Source organism: Pundamilia nyererei, unplaced genomic scaffold, assembly GCF_000239375.1.
Source record: "Pundamilia nyererei isolate P.nyererei 1_Seehausen unplaced genomic scaffold, PunNye1.0 scaffold00033, whole genome shotgun sequence".
NCBI lineage: Eukaryota > Metazoa > Chordata > Actinopteri > Cichliformes > Cichlidae > Pundamilia > Pundamilia nyererei.
In genome coordinates, this window is record NW_005187434.1 from 1885704 (window position 1) to 1902977 (window position 17274).

Genomic DNA, 17274 nt, shown 5'->3' on the forward strand with positions numbered 1-17274 from the left:
CATATAAATAATCCAGTACATTTTCCTAGAGCAGTTCAAATATAAATGAGCCCTTTTTAGCAGAAACCCACCTTCTTTTGAATGTGTACCAGGGGCCACATTCCACCAGCTACATCGTCAAGAATGGGACTAAGCCGCTGACCACAATAGGTAAAATACACCCTGCCTTTAGGGGCCTGACCAGGTGGAGGTGGAGTGCCCTCAGAACGCTCCCATCCAATTCCAGCTACATCACCTGTGTTCATGCAGATGGAACATCCACATCTCAGTAATGGCTTGATGTGAACAGGTCATGACACATTTTAAAACATGCTAACATAGGAAACAGCTCAAGTTAGATTAAGTTAAGAAAGCAAGATATGCTTTTCAATCAGCTTTTTGAAAGAGCAGCCTGGTAAGCAACATTGCATGTAAAACGTTTATTTCAAATCCATAACAGACTGCCGTATGGATTTCCAAGCTGTGTAAATCAAACAAAAGAAATGATCGATTGAATATGGAAAGAAAGATATTTTGGCTACTGTCTCACCAGGAAGTAGAGCCACATCCAGCCTGACACTCTTCCATTGCAGCAGACTGGAGCCATTATAATGCACTGCCCTACCATTACTGACACACACAGACAGAGAGGAGACAAGCACACAGAGACAGCATGACAAAAAAAAGAGTAAAGCAGTCAGCAATCAAGTAAGAGAAACAGAGCAGAGGAAATCCAAAGGGAGTATCTTCGCTTTAATAGCTACATACTTATGGAACAAACATGTGCCAACAGGGTTGGTCCATGCTCCATCCCTTTTCTCTGCTTCAGGTGCAAAACCAAAAGACACAATTGGCCCACTGTCCTCCTCTGAGTCTCCATAGGAGACAATTTCTATCTCCCAGTAAAACGATGGTGCCTGCAAGGACAAAGAGAGAAAAGTTTAAACTATGGACAGGCTCCAAGTAAATAATTATAAATAAATAAATTATAAGTGAATAATTATATTTCATACTAATCGTTGATATTTGTTCAAACAAACTAAAATACTGCAGGAGTGGATTCCTCTGATGTGCCCACCTGAACTGGTACGGGAGAGGTTGCGTAGATGAAAGTGCCTCTGGGAAGCCCTCCTCCAGCACTTGGATCAGCCAAGAAGGTGACAGAGGTCAGACGGGATGAAAACATGCAGGCACGGACTGGAGGGAAAACTCTGGATGGACACCAAGTAATCTCCTTTGGCTGTTAAGACAAGCAGATCAAAGGTGAAAAGACAGAAGGAGCCCAAAATAACCTCTATGTATTTATTTGTCTATGTATTTAGGAGCCCCTACCTGACGTCTGTCCGTCTGCAGTGGTGGAGGTGGTGGACGAGCACAGTCCCGATACAGCATTCTTACTCTCTCACATTGAGCTTCAACCATGCCAAGGCGCTCTCCTGCACAAGATGACAGAAATGTGTCAGACACACAGTTGCTAAAATGGTATCGTGCTGAGAAGTACCAGCTGATGACATATCTGTATATGCTCACCAGGGCTGCACTCCTGGGCAACCAGGTTGAGAACCTCAACAGCAGCCGGACACTGCTGAATGAACTCTTCACAGAAGGAGCTGTCCTCTAGAAGTTGGGCCATCACCAGACACGCCCTGACAAAAAACAAACAAAAACAACAACATCACATCATATCACATAATGATGCTCCAGTCTGAAGGGGTTTACATTTTAAATATAAGATAGTTTCCCCTTATAATGCAAGTATGAGACTCAGACTAAAAAGTTCAAAAGTTGATTCCAAATTCAAACCCCAAGATATTTTGACACAGACCTGACCAATCAGACAAAATGCACAAGGTTACCTGCATTACTATTTACTCACCTAGTTCTGATTTCAGCCAGCAAGCGCACTGCAGCCATTACCGGGCTAGAGCCATCTCCGGTAGCTGGTAAAGAAGTGTGAATAGAGAGACTGCCCTCCTGTGGCAGAAGCATAGACTGCACAGCTTGTACCACCTTCTCTGTGATTGATAGCTTATAGAGAGGAAGAGCCTGTTGTGGGGAGAGCCAAAAGTGACAATCAGATTGCCACTTTTGGCCTATAATAAGAACTGTACATAACCTATTGTTGGAATTCTTACCTCAGATCTGGGAGTGCAGAGGCGTGATATTGGTACTGTCAGGATATCTGAAGCTTTGCAAGCTTTCCTATACTCGCAAGACGGAAACTTCACAGTAGCGATGCCCTCCTGCTCATTTATAGACATAACTATACCCACACTCCCCAGCACTCCTTTACCTACCACCTGCAGAGCAAAGGAAGCACGATAAAAAATGACAGTAGTTCATTTTTTCAGTGGTTTCAATGGATTGGATCACACCATCTTGATAAATATATGCAATAATAATGTGTGGTATCTTTGATATATGAACTAACCTGAACCTCAGAACCAATCTTGATAGTTTCTTTAAAGCCTCCAAGAGCACAGAGTGCAGCAACAGCCTGTCTGCCAATGGCCTGCAGTTTAGCCAGTTTTCTGCCACTGCTGCTGCCGTTCTCCAGAATACTCTCAGCATACTTGCCCAGCTGAGGGATAAACATTAGCGCCCGGGAGAGAACCTGCAAAACAGCCATGAGAAACACTATCAGCAAACAATATCAAGTATAATCATTGATATGGAGGTAAGAAACAGGATAATGCTTTACTTTCTCAGCAGTGCTTGTCCAGATCTGAGCAGTGTTGGACTCAGGAGCAGTGAGCAGACTATGAAGCAGGGCTATGACCTCTGCAGCCATGCTGTTGGCAACATGGCCACTGATAAATGGGCGTACCGGGTCTGACCTAATTAAGGCAGATTTTAAGAAGAAATGTTACAACCAAAGATCAGAATATGTATCTGCAACATACACCTACAACCTGGCAGTATCCACTTGCAAATATGACTGCAAATATTAAATGATTCATTTTGTATAAAATGTCTAAATCACAGAAACAGCACCTGGCCAACTCGGCATTCCTGTCTCTGCAAACAGCAGTCTGAGCAGTTTTCTTCTTGTCGCCAGCAGTAATGCCCCCAGCAGTCTCTTGGGCTAAAGTCTCCACAGGTGGACCAACGCTCACTATCAGACCAGACTGGGCCCACTTGTTAGCTTTCCTCAGGGCAGCAGATGCTTCTTCTGTAATCACCTCACAGCATCCACTCTAAATAACATTTAAAATAGGACAGAGATAAAGATGGCAGTTACAAAAAACAAAACAAAAAAAACAAAAAAACAGGCACTTTATGGTTCTGGTTTAGTTATTTTTAAGTTACCTTTGTCATGTCTCTGTCCATCTTTACAACTTTTTCCATGTTTGCTCCAGTGCCCAGTCGAAAGGGACGCCCCTCAGAGCTGCTACATTTTGGAAAGAGTGGAGAAACAGTAAAGTCAGAAACACCCAGAGTAAGCTTGCAAATGTAAACCCAAAACAAAAATATGAGGTGAAATCATACCTAAGGAGTGGTTGTAAAACCTCATGAGATGACTGGTCCTCTCTCTTGTGGATAAAAATCGAAAGCTTGCCATCAACTGCCTCTCCCTCCTCCCCAACATCATCAGACTTGAGAGCTCCTTTGGAACTGGCACGAGAGAGACTTGTGTCTGGCTCAGAGGAGCTGGGTGAGAGAAGAGTCTGACAGCCTGGCAAATAGAATATAGGAATAAGAAGGAGAAGACAATTTTATAACCATCCAGTATAGTTGCTTTACCATTTTTGCCTTTATTCAGATGGTGGACAGCATTTAGAGGTTCTAGGTAAGAGAGACAAACCTGGTACTACATAGTCTGCCAGCTTGGCTAGCAGCAAGGCAGCAATGCGCGAGGCTGGATCATTGGCATCTTGTTGCTCAGCATCTAGCGTGTTAATGGAGTAGCTCCACGAGGGCAGAGCCACATTACCGCAGTCCTCCACACTCATGAGCGGCAGGGCAGCACGACACAGCTGCAGGATGATAAGTACTAGCTTTGGTGAGGGCCTCTGGTCGAGCAGAAGAGACAAGAGCTTGGAGACACAAGCTGGCTGGCTCAGGATGGCTTTCCCTATGTGGCTCCTAAAACATAAACATACACTGTATGAATTGTCGGTGTTGCGATATACAAAAACAGGTGATAATTAATAACCAAAAAAAAGTGTTAGAAAAACAAAAACATGATAATACATGGCGCACAATCCAAGGCCAATATAGCTATAGAGTCAGTCTCAATACCAGTTTTTTATGCCTCTCCTCTCTTTCAGTAACTACTACATTTCAGCCTCAGATCATCTAAGGTAAGGTGACCATTATTACCAGCATTCATTTTTCTACTGTTGTAGCTACTTCTCTCACACACTTGGAGACTCACTTCGATAAACAAAACCACAAAGTGAACTGGAGTTTTTTTTCTCTCTGTCTCTCACATGCTCTTGTTTGGCTGTTATTACAGTATGCTGTAGAACTGCAAGAACTGCAGGGAGGCTGACTGTTGAGGACTTAATTCTTGGTATAATTGCTGATTTGTTATTAACTCTTTCTGTGGCTTCTCAGCTTCTCTCTGCACCATGAGTTACCGCTAGCTGTTCCATTAGAGTGCACTACTCAATCATTGGCTTCGAGTCCCAGGTGTGTCTGGTATTGCAGCTGGCTTAATAAGTCACTGCAGATTGGTGCCCTAATATAGCAATGTGATATTTAGAGTTCTGTGTATATCAGTAATATTTATTCACTTTGCTTTTGTCCCTAAGAAAAAATAAATTACATTTTAATATCCTCAATATATATTATGAATTTTATTAGATTTTATTAGATTTATTACAGTCTTTATCTCATTTTATATCCCAGTTATAATCACCATGATCCAGCAGATGTCCATGCTAAAAATCTTGATCCACCAAGAGCTAAGATAAATAAACTTAAGTTTTTCAGTGTTTCTACACATCATGGTTTCTCATCATTTCTTTTAGCTACTACATTATGACAGTGCTACCATGAACACCCAAAACACACAGAAAAATTACATGAGATAAACTTTACCTGGAAAGATCATTGAGCAGACTGAGCACATCCTGTAACGCATCATTGCCGGCTGCCTGATTCCCACAGCATTCTGTGGCTCTTGCCAGGTGATTGGTCAGCAGGCTGGATACCTGTCTTGCCAGACCTGAATGAACTGCATCTGTAGATCCACCTTTGAAGAGTAAAAGCAAAGACTGTTAATCCATCATCATAATAATCATAATATTTCATCTTACAACATGAAAAAAAAAGCCTTTTAGGAATTTGATCAAAGTATCTACAAACTTTTCATACCTTCCACCTTCTCCCACTCAATACATCGGTTGGCCAGCACCTGAAAGGCTGCCCAAGCCATGGTGGCCACCTTCTGTTTTTTGGTCTGCTTTTCATTTGAACTGCATTCCCTCTGCCCACTTAAGCTGCACAGGCTATCCATAAGCTGAACCAGCCCACTGCGAACGAGGCACTGCTCCTCACTCCTATGATAACACAAGTAAAAAATTAGGGTAAGCAATCAAGGCCTTGGTTGCAGGAATATTAAACGAGATAAGTTAAAATAGGTTCGCTTGCCTGGTGTAAGGGATTGTGCAAAGTAAGCCAATACTGTTGGCACAAGCAATTGGGTAGCGTGCACATAGTGACACTACAGACGTCATGGTCTCCCCAAAGGCCTCCTGCACCTGCTCTACCATTCCCCCACAGGTCAGCTCCTCAATCCTGCACAGATGGCACACAAACAAAAAGTTTTAAAAAAAAAAACACAATTCCAAATGTTTGTTTATAGTTTAACCTGACAGCTCAAAATCATAACTACAAGAATATATATATTCTTATATTTCATCAGTGTGCATAATCAGAGTACACTCAAATTTACATTTGCTGTTCCTCCTCTAGTCTTACCTTGGTCCACCTTGCAGTACCATAGTGACAGGTCCTACTAGGTGGGTGACCCCACCAACTCTAACAGCAGCAGTGAGCAACTCCCTCATATGAACAAGCGCCTGCTTTCGTGTGCTGCCTCGCCGCCAACGTGTCTGCGCAGCAGACAGGAAACTACTGCTTGAGACCTACAGACAAAAGAGCTACAAATTACCTTAATGCAAATCAGAATTCCATCCATTTATTTGAATGCATCTATGCCAAACAATAAATTTAAAGCACTGGCAAGAGTGAAAAACCTACAGCCTGATCAGGTGTAGTTCCAATAAAGGCAAAGAGTTGTCCCAGCAGCACACTGTATGTTGGCTTGTCTCGGCTGTCCTCTATGGCCAAAGACTGCAGCAGGGTAAATGAGCTGCTGCGATGACTAGTAGGGTGGTGTCGCCTTCTGAAGATAAAAAGGTTTGCAAATACAGTCAAACACTCTTTATTCCTATAAGTTACTTGCATTCCTTTTATCTAATACAGACAGAAGAATACCTTTGTGGCGCATGTGTAAACTCCAAGTCTTGGTTAGCAATCATCTCCAAGTCAGAAGGTGCAGACATGCTACGCAAGAAGACTGGCTGCTTCACCGTGGGGATCACTGTCTTGGCATCAGACACAGACTGAGAGGCTGAGAAAAAACAGAAGAAGAACTGGGTGAAAATCAAACTTTAACAGTTACTGACATCTAATTACACAGAAACACAGATACCTATAAAAACTTTGCTTTTTTTTCTCCAATGGAGAAACATCCCAAGTCTGAGTTACATAACAGTAGTCATATGCTTAAATCTTAATATTTCAGGAGCGTAGATGATTTTAATCACAGGTCTAAAACATCTATTTAAAGCCGTGGTTTCCAAATAGTGGTCAGTGAGTTGCATAACCATATGTTATTACTGCATTATACTTCACAAACACTTCTGGGTGACTTATTAAATTTCAGGTGCAGTACTTTGAATGTACTTGTTTTCAAAGGATAATAAAAAGCCATCACACACTGGGTATGAACCAGCGGCAGCAAGACAGTTGGTTAGATTGTATGAAAAGCTTTGAAAAGGTAATACATGTAAGGCATATGCTAGTGCAGTCAACACTCATGCAAAAAAAATAAAAAATCTGATAAGATGCTTGACACAAATAGCCTGAACGTGTCTTTGTCTGACAGTATAATCAAAAGTTATACTCTCGTTGATGTGCCTTGGGCACAACAAAAATTTGAAAACCACGAGTTCAAAGAAAGAAATCTTTAATTTCAGTCCTGCTAACCAGCAAAGCATCACTTGGAAACAACACCTGTAACAAAAGATGGCAGACAAACAGATACGCATTTACCTGGGCCTGGTGTGCCAGCAGGTGTGCTGGTTAGACTTCTGCAATGTGGAGCGATGGTGACATGGAGCAGTAGCTCAGTGCGGTTCATTAGACTTTTCACCAGAGTTTTAGTTTTAGCAAGAGGGCTGCTACTTCTGATGTGTTTACTGTTCACCTCCTGAAAGAACTTCTCCCTGTTATTGCAAATAAATACTGTTAGAAAACGAACTGACCTGTAAAAGTCTAAATGAGCTACATAATTAATACTTGCCTCAAAGCAAGGACAACATTTTCCAAATCACTAAAATCAAGTGGGACCTCCTTCAGTGAGCAGAGTAATTCCAATTCCTTCATTTTGTTCTGGTGATGTTAAAAAAAAAAACAAAAAAAAAACAAGAGACAGAAAACCAAAAAGACACAAAAAGAACAGACTTAAATAACTGAGATCTTATCATTGGTTGATTACAGAAATTAGTGTATCTGTGGCAGTCTACCTCAAAGAAGTGGTAGTCGTGAAAAAATGGCGTGTTGTTCTCCAGTTTTCCTTGTTGGGCCTCCTCTACCTCATTCTGCCATTTCTGTTCCAATTCTGCTACACTCTGAAAGCAACACAGGAAATGATTAGACACAGTATTAGTCTTCCACTCTTTTTTGTCTTAAGGTCTGTCTGTTTATTTATTTATAGGTACTCTTTCTTTTTAGAAAGATTAGATATTCTTATTTCTTTTTTGTAGGTACTCTTTAACATTAACTTTATTTGAACTTAAACAATTGATTGATTGATTGATTGACTGATTGATAATACTTTATTCATCCCGAGGAAAATTGGCTTAATAAATTAACCCAATAAATTAAACTGCTCAAATAAAGAATTCTAATCTTAACCTCTTATTTAATAGCATGAACAAAAACTGAAAATACAACAATATCTTTCACTTGTTGCAAGCATAATTAATCGATAAAATACTGTTTTCAAAAAACCTTGATGGTCAGCATAAACTTACCTGCAGCTGCCGCTCCATAGCATTAATCTTCTTAAAGGTCTCAGCCATGATCTTACAGAGCAGGTCATATTCCTCTGTGTGATCCTCGCGGTATTGGTAGTTGACGAGTGACTGAAGCGCATCCACCAGGCTCAAATGTTTGATCACGCAAGATACTATTACCTCTTCCATAACATCTGGTCTTATCACCTCCCTTACAAAAAACAAAGAACAAGCTAAAAACGATTGTGAACTGAATTAACATGAACAAAAACCTTGATATTAATATCAACTCTGTTGTGACTCTTGACTCTCCTTCAGAATATATAAAAACCAGAAGCCCTAAATTTGTAGGGTGTTTATCTCAACCATTTAGGGAGAGTGACAAATCCATGTACAGTATATAGATGCCATACTCTGTCAAGACTGAAAGAATTAATTTCTTACTTTATGCTTGGGCGGAATTGTGGTCGAGCCCTTCCGGACACTTCTCGAAGCCTAGACATGATGCCCGGAGGAAGGCGAATTCGGGGCAAGTCAAAGTAGGTCCCTGGCATAAGGCCTGGAGGTGGGATGAGCACGTCAGCTGGGTAAGTGAACTCCCGATCCTCCTCAATAGTGAGTGGCAGAGGTGAAGGACTGGGCGTGAGGGCTGGAGAGATGGCACCATTTGCTTCCACCTGCCACTGACACCTAGAGGGAAATTTCTTTTTACTCATTTTAGGCTGCTAGCAGCTCAGCTGTGACTCAGCTAGATACCGAAGAAGAATATGTAGTAATCCTTACATGTAGGACATCACATTTAGTTACTATTAATGGGACACATTTTATTTTAGCTCCGTTACCTTTGCAGCAGCTTTGAGCAGAGCAAATCATGGCAGGCCTCCTCCTCTTTTGTCACCTCTGGCCCATTATACAGAATGCGGAGCATTGAGCAGGCCAGCACTGACAGCCCCAGCGCAAGGTCTGCCAGAAAGGGGAGACCTCCAGAGACATCTTCTGATGACTCCTGTAAAAACAAAAAAAGATATACAGGATCTTCAGAATACTTCAAAAAGTAAAAATAAATAAATAAATTATATAGAGAGAGATGTTGACGACATTTGAATTGTTACCTGAGCTCTGACAGTGCAGGAGAACCCCCACATGGCTTTATCAGGGGTATTATGTTCACGTCCACTTCTCATCTCAAAAGAAAATGTCACTGTGTCTCCTTCAACCTAAAGCAGAACACAGAGCAAAATGTAGCTCTTCAAACTATCTATGAACATCTATCAATGAATAATTCATACTTGCTTTTATTACCTTCACAAGGTCTTTGGGCCATCCTGTCCCCAGGACACTGCGACTGCCATAACCCAGAGTGTTTCCTCCATACTCTGCTACTTTACGACTATTGGTGTTGGGACCGGCATAGATAACCAACTATAATAATAGAGAATGTATTTGTTTAAAAAAAAAATCCACAATACCATTCTTCAGAAACTGAACAAAAAGATGTCTAAAGGTGAAGTATGATTGTGTCTCCAGCTCGTACACAGGAAGAGTCATTACCTTGTCATAATCATACTGTGATGAGCAGCGAGAATCAAAGCGAAGGTACAGGCACCGGGCTCCTGGGATGTGTACGGTCTCCTTGAATTTGTAATTGTCCCTTACAGGATGCACAGTCTCTACTGTTTTCCCAGCAGCCCATGGAGCAGGGATCTTCAGTCCTGTCAGGAAGCCAGGCTCTTCACGTTCATCAAGAATTCTAGGATACAAATAAGTTAGTCATTTTAAAAATTGAGCTTAAGACACAGCCGGTGCCATGAAGAAAATCACCTCTTCAAAATATTTATTATGCAAAATCACACTCCCTGGCTTAATTCTTATGGTGAAATCTAGAAAACTCACTTGTCATCAGCAGTGCATGTCTTTGCTCCCTGGCCCAGAGAGCCACCAGCAGGCAGAGACTCTTCAGTAAAAAGCGGAGACTGAGTCTTTAGTAACAAGGCAGTCTGAAAAACAGAGTGGAAAAAAGCAACTTAATAACAGCTGCTTTTTCTACTCAAGGAAATATACAAGAACCATCTCCTCCTTGACTGACAAAACTAACCTGGCTGGTATAGAGCACCAACTGCACCAACTGAGGCATGAGGGCATCAGCGAGGGTGAGGGTTTGCAGGTTTGGGTGCATCAGAGAGGTGAGCAACACCGGCAGCAGGTGCCCAAGCATAGTGGCCTTGGTAATCTGTTCCAAGCCTTTCAACCTTAACAAAATGAAGATAAAAAACAAGTGAAAATTTTAGTTTTGCTGTTAGCAGAAAAAAAAAAACAAGATGAGAAGAGGAAAGTCTGGCACAGTGATTCTAAGAACCTGCTTTAATAAATACCACCTCCCTCACTGTTCCATTTTGTTTTAACAACATCAGCATTAATCAGGTTCAGTTAAATCTTCTTTCATGGTGATATAGTACACAAGACCCAACAAAGCGAATTTCATGTCTAGTTTAATTTCTGACAGGTACATTCTGGTCTTACAGTGATACAAACTGGCTTCAAATGTCTTCGTGCAATGTTCCAACATAAGTGGTAAAAAGATTTTAAAGGAATCAAGCAAACGTATTTAAAAGTTCACCTGGTTTCTCTGTCAGCTATGTCGCTGTTAATCAGAGCAGTGGTGACCTGCTGTAGGGTTTCCAATACTTCATCACATCCCACCAGGATTTTGGTTGCTAAGGACAGGATGCTGCTTTGCAGCTCCTGAGGATGACACAGAGTAGGCCCACACTTACGTAACACTGCTTCCAAGATTTTCAGTAATTACATTCACTCAATATGTAACTATTAATACATACTCCATGCCAACAGATTAAAAACAAACTCTAGATTGTTCTGTTTCATTGCTGTCATCAGTAACCTTGAGTATGAACACACCGTTTTTCAACAAATAATAAATGACATCACAAAAAACTGCACTGCGCACAAACTCTTCAGCATTACCCTTAAAGAACTTCAAAAGCCATTGCTTCATTTGGTGTGTTGGTCTCTCATTGACACACACACAGACTCCACTTTCAAAAAGGTAGGGGTATTTAAAGGGGATGTTTACCTGTACCTTCATTGTTTCCCCTTGTAGGGAATTGTCACTGTCATCACTATCATCCGGACGGATAAGAATGGTATTACTGAGGAGGTGGTTCTGAACAGCCATGAGGTAGCGCAGACTAGGTGAGACCACCTAGAGAGAAGGGAAACCATCTTAAATTGTATGAATGCAATCTTCCAAGCCATAATGATCTTAGTCTGGATTGATAGCATTTAAGTGCTGCTGAATTGATATTCATACTGGCACAGTGGAGAGCAGTTTCTGGAAGTCATCTCGGGCGACAGTCTGACATTTGGTGATGAGGAGGCAGGATTCTCGGACTACAGTCTTGAGGATACAATGCAGCAGCTCATCATTCAATCTGTAAAAGAAGACAGATTTCCACAACTTTAAACAAACACAGATCTAAAGAGAAAAGATAGTATTGTTGCCACAAGGCTGCCACTTGCCTGTAGTGGTCATCCTCTTCACTTCCAAATCTATTCTTCTGCAACTGTTCTGCCAAATTTGTAAGGATGACATCCCGAAGTTGAGACAATCCACTGTTTCTTTCACCTGAATATTAAAGGTAAAAAACATACACCATGTGAGAAATAATGAGAATAAAATACAGGAGGTGTCACTTAAATTAAAGCCTGAGCTGCCAATCACCTTCGGTTAGAACCAGTTTCAGTAGTTTGTTGAGTTCAGCCTCCCCCTGATACAAAATATTGAGGCCTGAGCTACAGAGAAGAGGTTAAAAAAAAAAAGAAAAAAAAAAAGGTTCATTAAAATGAAATCATGATCACAAATCCAACCATTACTTCTGTCTTTGAGTAATTGTAACTTACCTAATAGCCAAGCAGACTTCTCTCTGAATTTCTGCTCCTATCTGGTCCACTGGAGCCATGAGCAGCTGCCACAGTAGGAGTCCTGCACGGCGCACACTCTCCCTATTCTGCTCTGACTGAGGATTGAAAAACCTAAACACTACCTGTAAATGGTAGAAAATATACACAACAACGTTAGAATCACACAGAAAATGCTAAAGGTTTTTTTGGCAAAATTCAGCTGCACCCAAAAATCACCTGAAACACAACTAAGATACAGTGGATGATGCAGGTGTCACCATTGACCATGGCCTTTTCCATAATGTCACAGATGCTGCTGAAGTGACGGGCCTCAATGGGGTGTTGTTTTCCCAGTAAGGCCCCCAAGGGCAAACTGTTGCTGCTGGCTGCCAGCAAGTTGAGCTGGTGGATACACATAGCACCTACATGATGAAGCAGCTGGTTGATCACCTCGCCAGTGGCCACAGTCTCCTCTGTTAAAGGACAAATTATGCAGATCTGTCACTTTTATGATTTAATCTTATAAAACAAGCCACTTGTTGTTTACATCACCTACCTTTGGGTTCTTTGATGACGTGGCTGACACCGAGTCTATGGCACACATGATGAAAGGCTTGGTTCCCGGGGTTGCACCACTGATCTATGTAATCACTGGAGCAGGTCCAGATCAAGTTGTTCAGTGCATCATAACACGCTCCTTCAAAGAATGCAGAAGTAAAAGTTATGTAGTGCGTGACTATTTGCCGCACGTAAGTAGAAGTAAAATGTGACAAGTTTTCAGCTCACCTAGCCCTGCCACCTGGGCTCCCCTGCCTAAAGAACTGCCAGGAGCATCAATGAGGTCTGCGCGACTGCTGAACTGACCATCAGCCAGGTTAAAGACCAGACTGGAGGCCAAAACTGAACGAAAAACATAAGAGCTACAGTTAATAAACTCATGACTTAAATTATGATACAAAGCAGTGGGGGGTGGGGCATTCCCAAAATTCTCATTAACCATTAACATTAACTCATTAACCCATCAAGATGTTACTATTTTAAATGCTGTGTATTCACCAGCAATTAGCCACTGTCATAAATGATGCTTAATACTTATTTGGAACATCAGATTTAATCAGATTTATACAGAATATCTACAGGCAGCTAGTAAGCTTAGTGTCTGACTTTCTAAAATTAAAAATAAAATAAATAAAAAGTAACCAAAAAACAAGTGACAAAAAACTCAACATAATCAGGATTTAGCAGTGAGCCTGTGCATGTGTTTGCATGCGCTTACTTTTAAGTGAGGAGAGGCTGCTGGTACCTCCAAACAAGGAGCGTGTGGCAGAGCTCCCAGATACACCAGGAGGTGAAACCAGCATTACCAGATAGGTGCCACAAACATACATCGGGGTCCTTCTCAGAGTCTTTAGAGGGAGTCCACAGCTAGTATTGACCGCTACAAAAGGATTCAACAAAATATTTTAAAAACCACATCATCCAAATGAATCACAGCATGTATGAACTTTGGATATTTATAGTTTCTCTACCATTACCAGACTGCTCCTCTTTGACAGTGTTGGTGATTGCAGAGCCTGTGAGAGCAGCCAATGTGGCAGAATGGGAGGCCCGGAAGCGTGACATTCGACTTAAGAGAAGTTCATTCAAGCACTTGGAGGACTCGCCTTCTTTGCGAGTAAGGATAACCCTCTCCTGCAAGATGTCTGCAACACACAACCCTGTCTGTGTCTGCACCATGTATAGGAGAGAGAAGACATCAAAGATTTAATGAAGACACAGACAAAATAAATACTGCTGAGACTATATTGCAGGGCACGAGATACTCACCGACAAGTGAAAGACATCCATGAAGACAGAGTGGCCTTTCTGTGTTTTCTCATTGAGGCTGGCTGGGGACCACACCCAGTACAGATAGGTTCCGTCTGAGCAGAGGTGCAGTGTGGTCATGCTGCTGCCCACGGGGAAGTGATGGGCTGGCATGGGCACAATCTGGCACACCTGAAGAGAAAAGAGTGAAAATTAGCCTTAGGTATTAGTTATACTTGAATTTTGAGATACCAAATTAAACAGTACCCCTCTGTGTCCTTTGTACCTGCGATGAATAAAGAAAAACATTCTCCCACTAAGAACTTCATGATCTGTTGAGATTATACATCCCATCTACAGAATTTACAGAATAAGTCCACATACATCTTAAAATAGAGTAATGAAAGTAGACAGTACCTGGAGGGTGAATGGATCAATGACCTGGCACAGCTGATGTGGCTTGGCATCAAAGGATGAGGGACGGTGGAGGAGGCGGCCGCTGCTGAACACCACCCAGCCGGGCTCCAACTCTTCATTTCGACAATACACAAATCCCCTATACAAACACATAGCACTGATTCCTTTGGTCTGCATTTGGAGTTTATTCCAAGTCATACTAAAGATGCTCAGGCAGCTCACTAAAACATTTTGTTGGTTTATTGTTTAATTTGTCACTCAACTGTGAGTTTTTGGTCAAATCCTGTAGCTACCACAAATTAAATCAAACCTTACAATCAATAAGAATCCAGAAATGTACGGTATGTGTTGATCGTATAAAAACTGACAGTGTGCCTTCCTTCTTTTTACGCAGTCACTTTGCTTTGTTGACCTTAATGAGAGTAGACTTTGACAAGTTATTGACAGCATATTGTCTAACTGTTGGGAAGCTACTTGTCATACTGAGTGTTGCTGTGAATAGCCACAGTAAGAAGAGAAAATGTGAGACGAGCAGCATGGGTTGATCAGCGTCAGTACAAATTCCCATCAGGACACAAGCAGCTTACTGCAACTCTGTCTCTTTTTGCAAGGCGGCACTCAAAGCATCTGTCTTTAACTCTAATTTAAATCAAATTCTCAAATGGGAATTTTAGCTTTTTAAGGTAATATTTCTGAGACCGATTAAAAAACCCCCCAAAAACAAATAACAAAAAACCCCAAAGATACTTAAAGCATGCAGTTAGCAATACCCTGGCCTGATGCGTGCTACTTCTTTCATACAAGCTGCTTTGCAAACAATAGCTAGAATTACAACCATTTACGTTGCAGTTGAAATCCAAATATCTGTTTTGTAAGGTCACAGTGTGCTTTGCCCTTCAGAAGCTGGCTGACCAATAATGCATGTATACCCTCATAATGTCTCTGGACAAATTCTGGGCTCAATCAGCTCTAAAAAACATCATTTGAGGATCTAGTTTTCAGCAAAGTATGCAATTCGTTACAATATCATTAAATTAAATAAACCAAATAAATCAGTAACATGAGAGAATATAACTATATACAATAGGAAATGTTTTTTTAAATGTCTAGGAAATAATGCCTTTCAGTGCACAAGTATTTTTTGTGATTTTTTTTTTTGCTTCATTCTTTCTTCCCTCTGTTCTCTGAATGCTGAAGAGAGAGGAATGGAGGCTAGAGGTAGTGTCACATTACCTCAATGTCCCATGTAAACCAGAGCCAAGCTTGCTGAGTCCTCTCCCAGAGGAGTTAGTGGTATATAGATATAGCCCATCTGTGGCTAGACAGCGTCCCAGGTCAGTATCTGCAAAACACAGGCACCAATGGAATTCAGTAGGAGGTAAATGAAAGAAACATCAAAGACAGCTGAATAACCTGTAGGGGCAGGGATCAACAAAAGAGTGGACAAAACCAGGCAAGAGAATTAGGATGCAAAAAAAGTGGACCAAGTCTTTGTTTTGCAGACTTTTGCAAATTCAGAAATAGTGATGTCTTCAGAGATCTGATTAAAAAAAAAAAAAAAAAAAGACTTAAAATGAACAGATCCATTTAGCTTGAAAAATAAATGCTCAGATTTACTTTATGGCTCAATAAAAATAGATGTACAGTATGCCCTGTTCAGCTTCCATCACACGTCAGATAGTCATCTGTGAGACAGAGAGACATCACTCCACTTCCTCTCTTTTATCCACTTAAGATCTTTAGTTTCAACTCAAGACAAAATGTTTTCTCTATATGTGACATCGAATGAAACCCAAAAAGGAACAATGGTCTTTCCACCCTTGATAATTTCTTGGATTTAAGATGCATTTCAAACAAGTTCAGTGAATAAATAAAACAGGAAGGAAGTATTATGATGGCAAGTGAGACAAGGAGCATCTTTTCCACAACTTACATTCCAGAGAACTAAAAACTTTCAACCATGGCTGCATATTATTTATATCTTTTCCATTTTAAGTATCACAAAAACTTTTTCTGAAATTGTTTTCTACCTTTACTCTCTGCTCCTCCAGCAGAATTATCTGGTGTGGGCAGCATGTCCTCAAAACCCCAGGAAACACAGTGTTTTCCCCCCAAGAGGCAGGATGGAGACCCCGGGCCTCCTTCCAGGAGCAAAAGTCTTGAACAGGAGAAATATAATGTAGTTACATGTTGGGGAAGTTATTAGGCATTGTCTTTCAGTTAAATCAAAACAGTTTCCCTCACCTGTACAGTACGTCTGACACAGGGAGGTGGCCCAGATCAGTTTGTTTCTGCAGCAGGTGAACTGTGTGGATGAAGGTCTTCAGGGATCCCCTAGAAATGAGTTTGGCAGATTATTCAAGAGAGCTCAACGTGAAACACAAGTGAAAACTCTTGTTAAAATTGTTAATCTTTCCTGGAGCCGCAAGAGGAATAATAACTTGGCATGAATTATGGGCAGGATCTGATGTAAATTTAAAAAATTTAAAAGAGATTATGCCACATTGAGCAATCTTCTTAACTTCTACAGATTTTACTCAGTCAAGAATTAATTAACCTATGGACCACATTCAGGTGTGTGTATTTTAATTCTAAAAACAGTCTACGAAATCAACTAAAACCCAATGCTTGTACCAGAGAAAGGGTTAAGCTATGAAATTATCACTCGTATGTTTATAATAACATTTAATAGTGCTACTGGGAGTATTAAAATCAACAACTAAGACCGAGAGACACCATCAATGCAAGCCTCATGAAAGTGAACCCCGCAATGCCATACTATGTAAACATCTAAACAGCTGATATCAACGTCCTGTGCAGTCCATTTGCTTACATAGCCCTCCTATACAGAGAATTTACTAACCAACTCCAGATGAGGTGGAGGGGGGGGAGAGAGGGTGGT

The 17274-nt window shown here is 41.1% G+C and overlaps 1 protein-coding gene across 5 annotated transcripts in view; it reads right to left on the minus strand.

Moving 5' to 3' along the window:
• hectd4 (HECT domain E3 ubiquitin protein ligase 4) overlaps positions 1 to 17274 on the minus strand; it is a 37822-nt gene that overhangs the window by 14704 nt on the left and 5844 nt on the right. For 2 of the 5 annotated variants that reach the window (XM_005729445.2, XM_005729449.1), the window contains exons 3-49: positions 16617 to 16706; positions 16403 to 16530; positions 15606 to 15714; positions 14373 to 14511; positions 13977 to 14147; positions 13679 to 13877; positions 13426 to 13587; positions 12936 to 13049; positions 12706 to 12846; positions 12387 to 12622; positions 12150 to 12292; positions 11971 to 12041; positions 11769 to 11874; positions 11560 to 11680; positions 11323 to 11451; positions 10849 to 10973; positions 10327 to 10480; positions 10125 to 10228; positions 9783 to 9981; positions 9534 to 9653; positions 9344 to 9448; positions 9074 to 9237; positions 8676 to 8921; positions 8250 to 8442; positions 7740 to 7844; positions 7517 to 7605; positions 7267 to 7439; positions 6427 to 6562; positions 6190 to 6334; positions 5908 to 6074; positions 5578 to 5724; positions 5302 to 5486; positions 5026 to 5179; positions 3785 to 4065; positions 3469 to 3655; positions 3289 to 3370; positions 2974 to 3176; positions 2681 to 2816; positions 2411 to 2593; positions 2115 to 2279; positions 1856 to 2025; positions 1510 to 1625; positions 1312 to 1415; positions 1058 to 1219; positions 748 to 896; positions 530 to 609; positions 72 to 235 (exon numbers count right to left, since the gene is read on the minus strand). In XM_005729445.2, coding sequence (XP_005729502.1) covers positions 72 to 235; positions 530 to 609; positions 748 to 896; positions 1058 to 1219; positions 1312 to 1415; positions 1510 to 1625; positions 1856 to 2025; positions 2115 to 2279; positions 2411 to 2593; positions 2681 to 2816; positions 2974 to 3176; positions 3289 to 3370; positions 3469 to 3655; positions 3785 to 4065; positions 5026 to 5179; positions 5302 to 5486; positions 5578 to 5724; positions 5908 to 6074; positions 6190 to 6334; positions 6427 to 6562; positions 7267 to 7439; positions 7517 to 7605; positions 7740 to 7844; positions 8250 to 8442; positions 8676 to 8921; positions 9074 to 9237; positions 9344 to 9448; positions 9534 to 9653; positions 9783 to 9981; positions 10125 to 10228; positions 10327 to 10480; positions 10849 to 10973; positions 11323 to 11451; positions 11560 to 11680; positions 11769 to 11874; positions 11971 to 12041; positions 12150 to 12292; positions 12387 to 12622; positions 12706 to 12846; positions 12936 to 13049; positions 13426 to 13587; positions 13679 to 13877; positions 13977 to 14147; positions 14373 to 14511; positions 15606 to 15714; positions 16403 to 16530; positions 16617 to 16706 — 6952 coding nt within the window. The remainder of the gene's footprint in view (positions 1 to 71; positions 236 to 529; positions 610 to 747; positions 897 to 1057; positions 1220 to 1311; positions 1416 to 1509; positions 1626 to 1855; positions 2026 to 2114; positions 2280 to 2410; positions 2594 to 2680; positions 2817 to 2973; positions 3177 to 3288; positions 3371 to 3468; positions 3656 to 3784; positions 4066 to 5025; positions 5180 to 5301; positions 5487 to 5577; positions 5725 to 5907; positions 6075 to 6189; positions 6335 to 6426; positions 6563 to 7266; positions 7440 to 7516; positions 7606 to 7739; positions 7845 to 8249; positions 8443 to 8675; positions 8922 to 9073; positions 9238 to 9343; positions 9449 to 9533; positions 9654 to 9782; positions 9982 to 10124; positions 10229 to 10326; positions 10481 to 10848; positions 10974 to 11322; positions 11452 to 11559; positions 11681 to 11768; positions 11875 to 11970; positions 12042 to 12149; positions 12293 to 12386; positions 12623 to 12705; positions 12847 to 12935; positions 13050 to 13425; positions 13588 to 13678; positions 13878 to 13976; positions 14148 to 14372; positions 14512 to 15605; positions 15715 to 16402; positions 16531 to 16616; positions 16707 to 17274) is intronic. The other 3 variants (XM_005729448.2, XM_005729446.2, XM_005729447.2) reach the window with 3 other exon arrangements.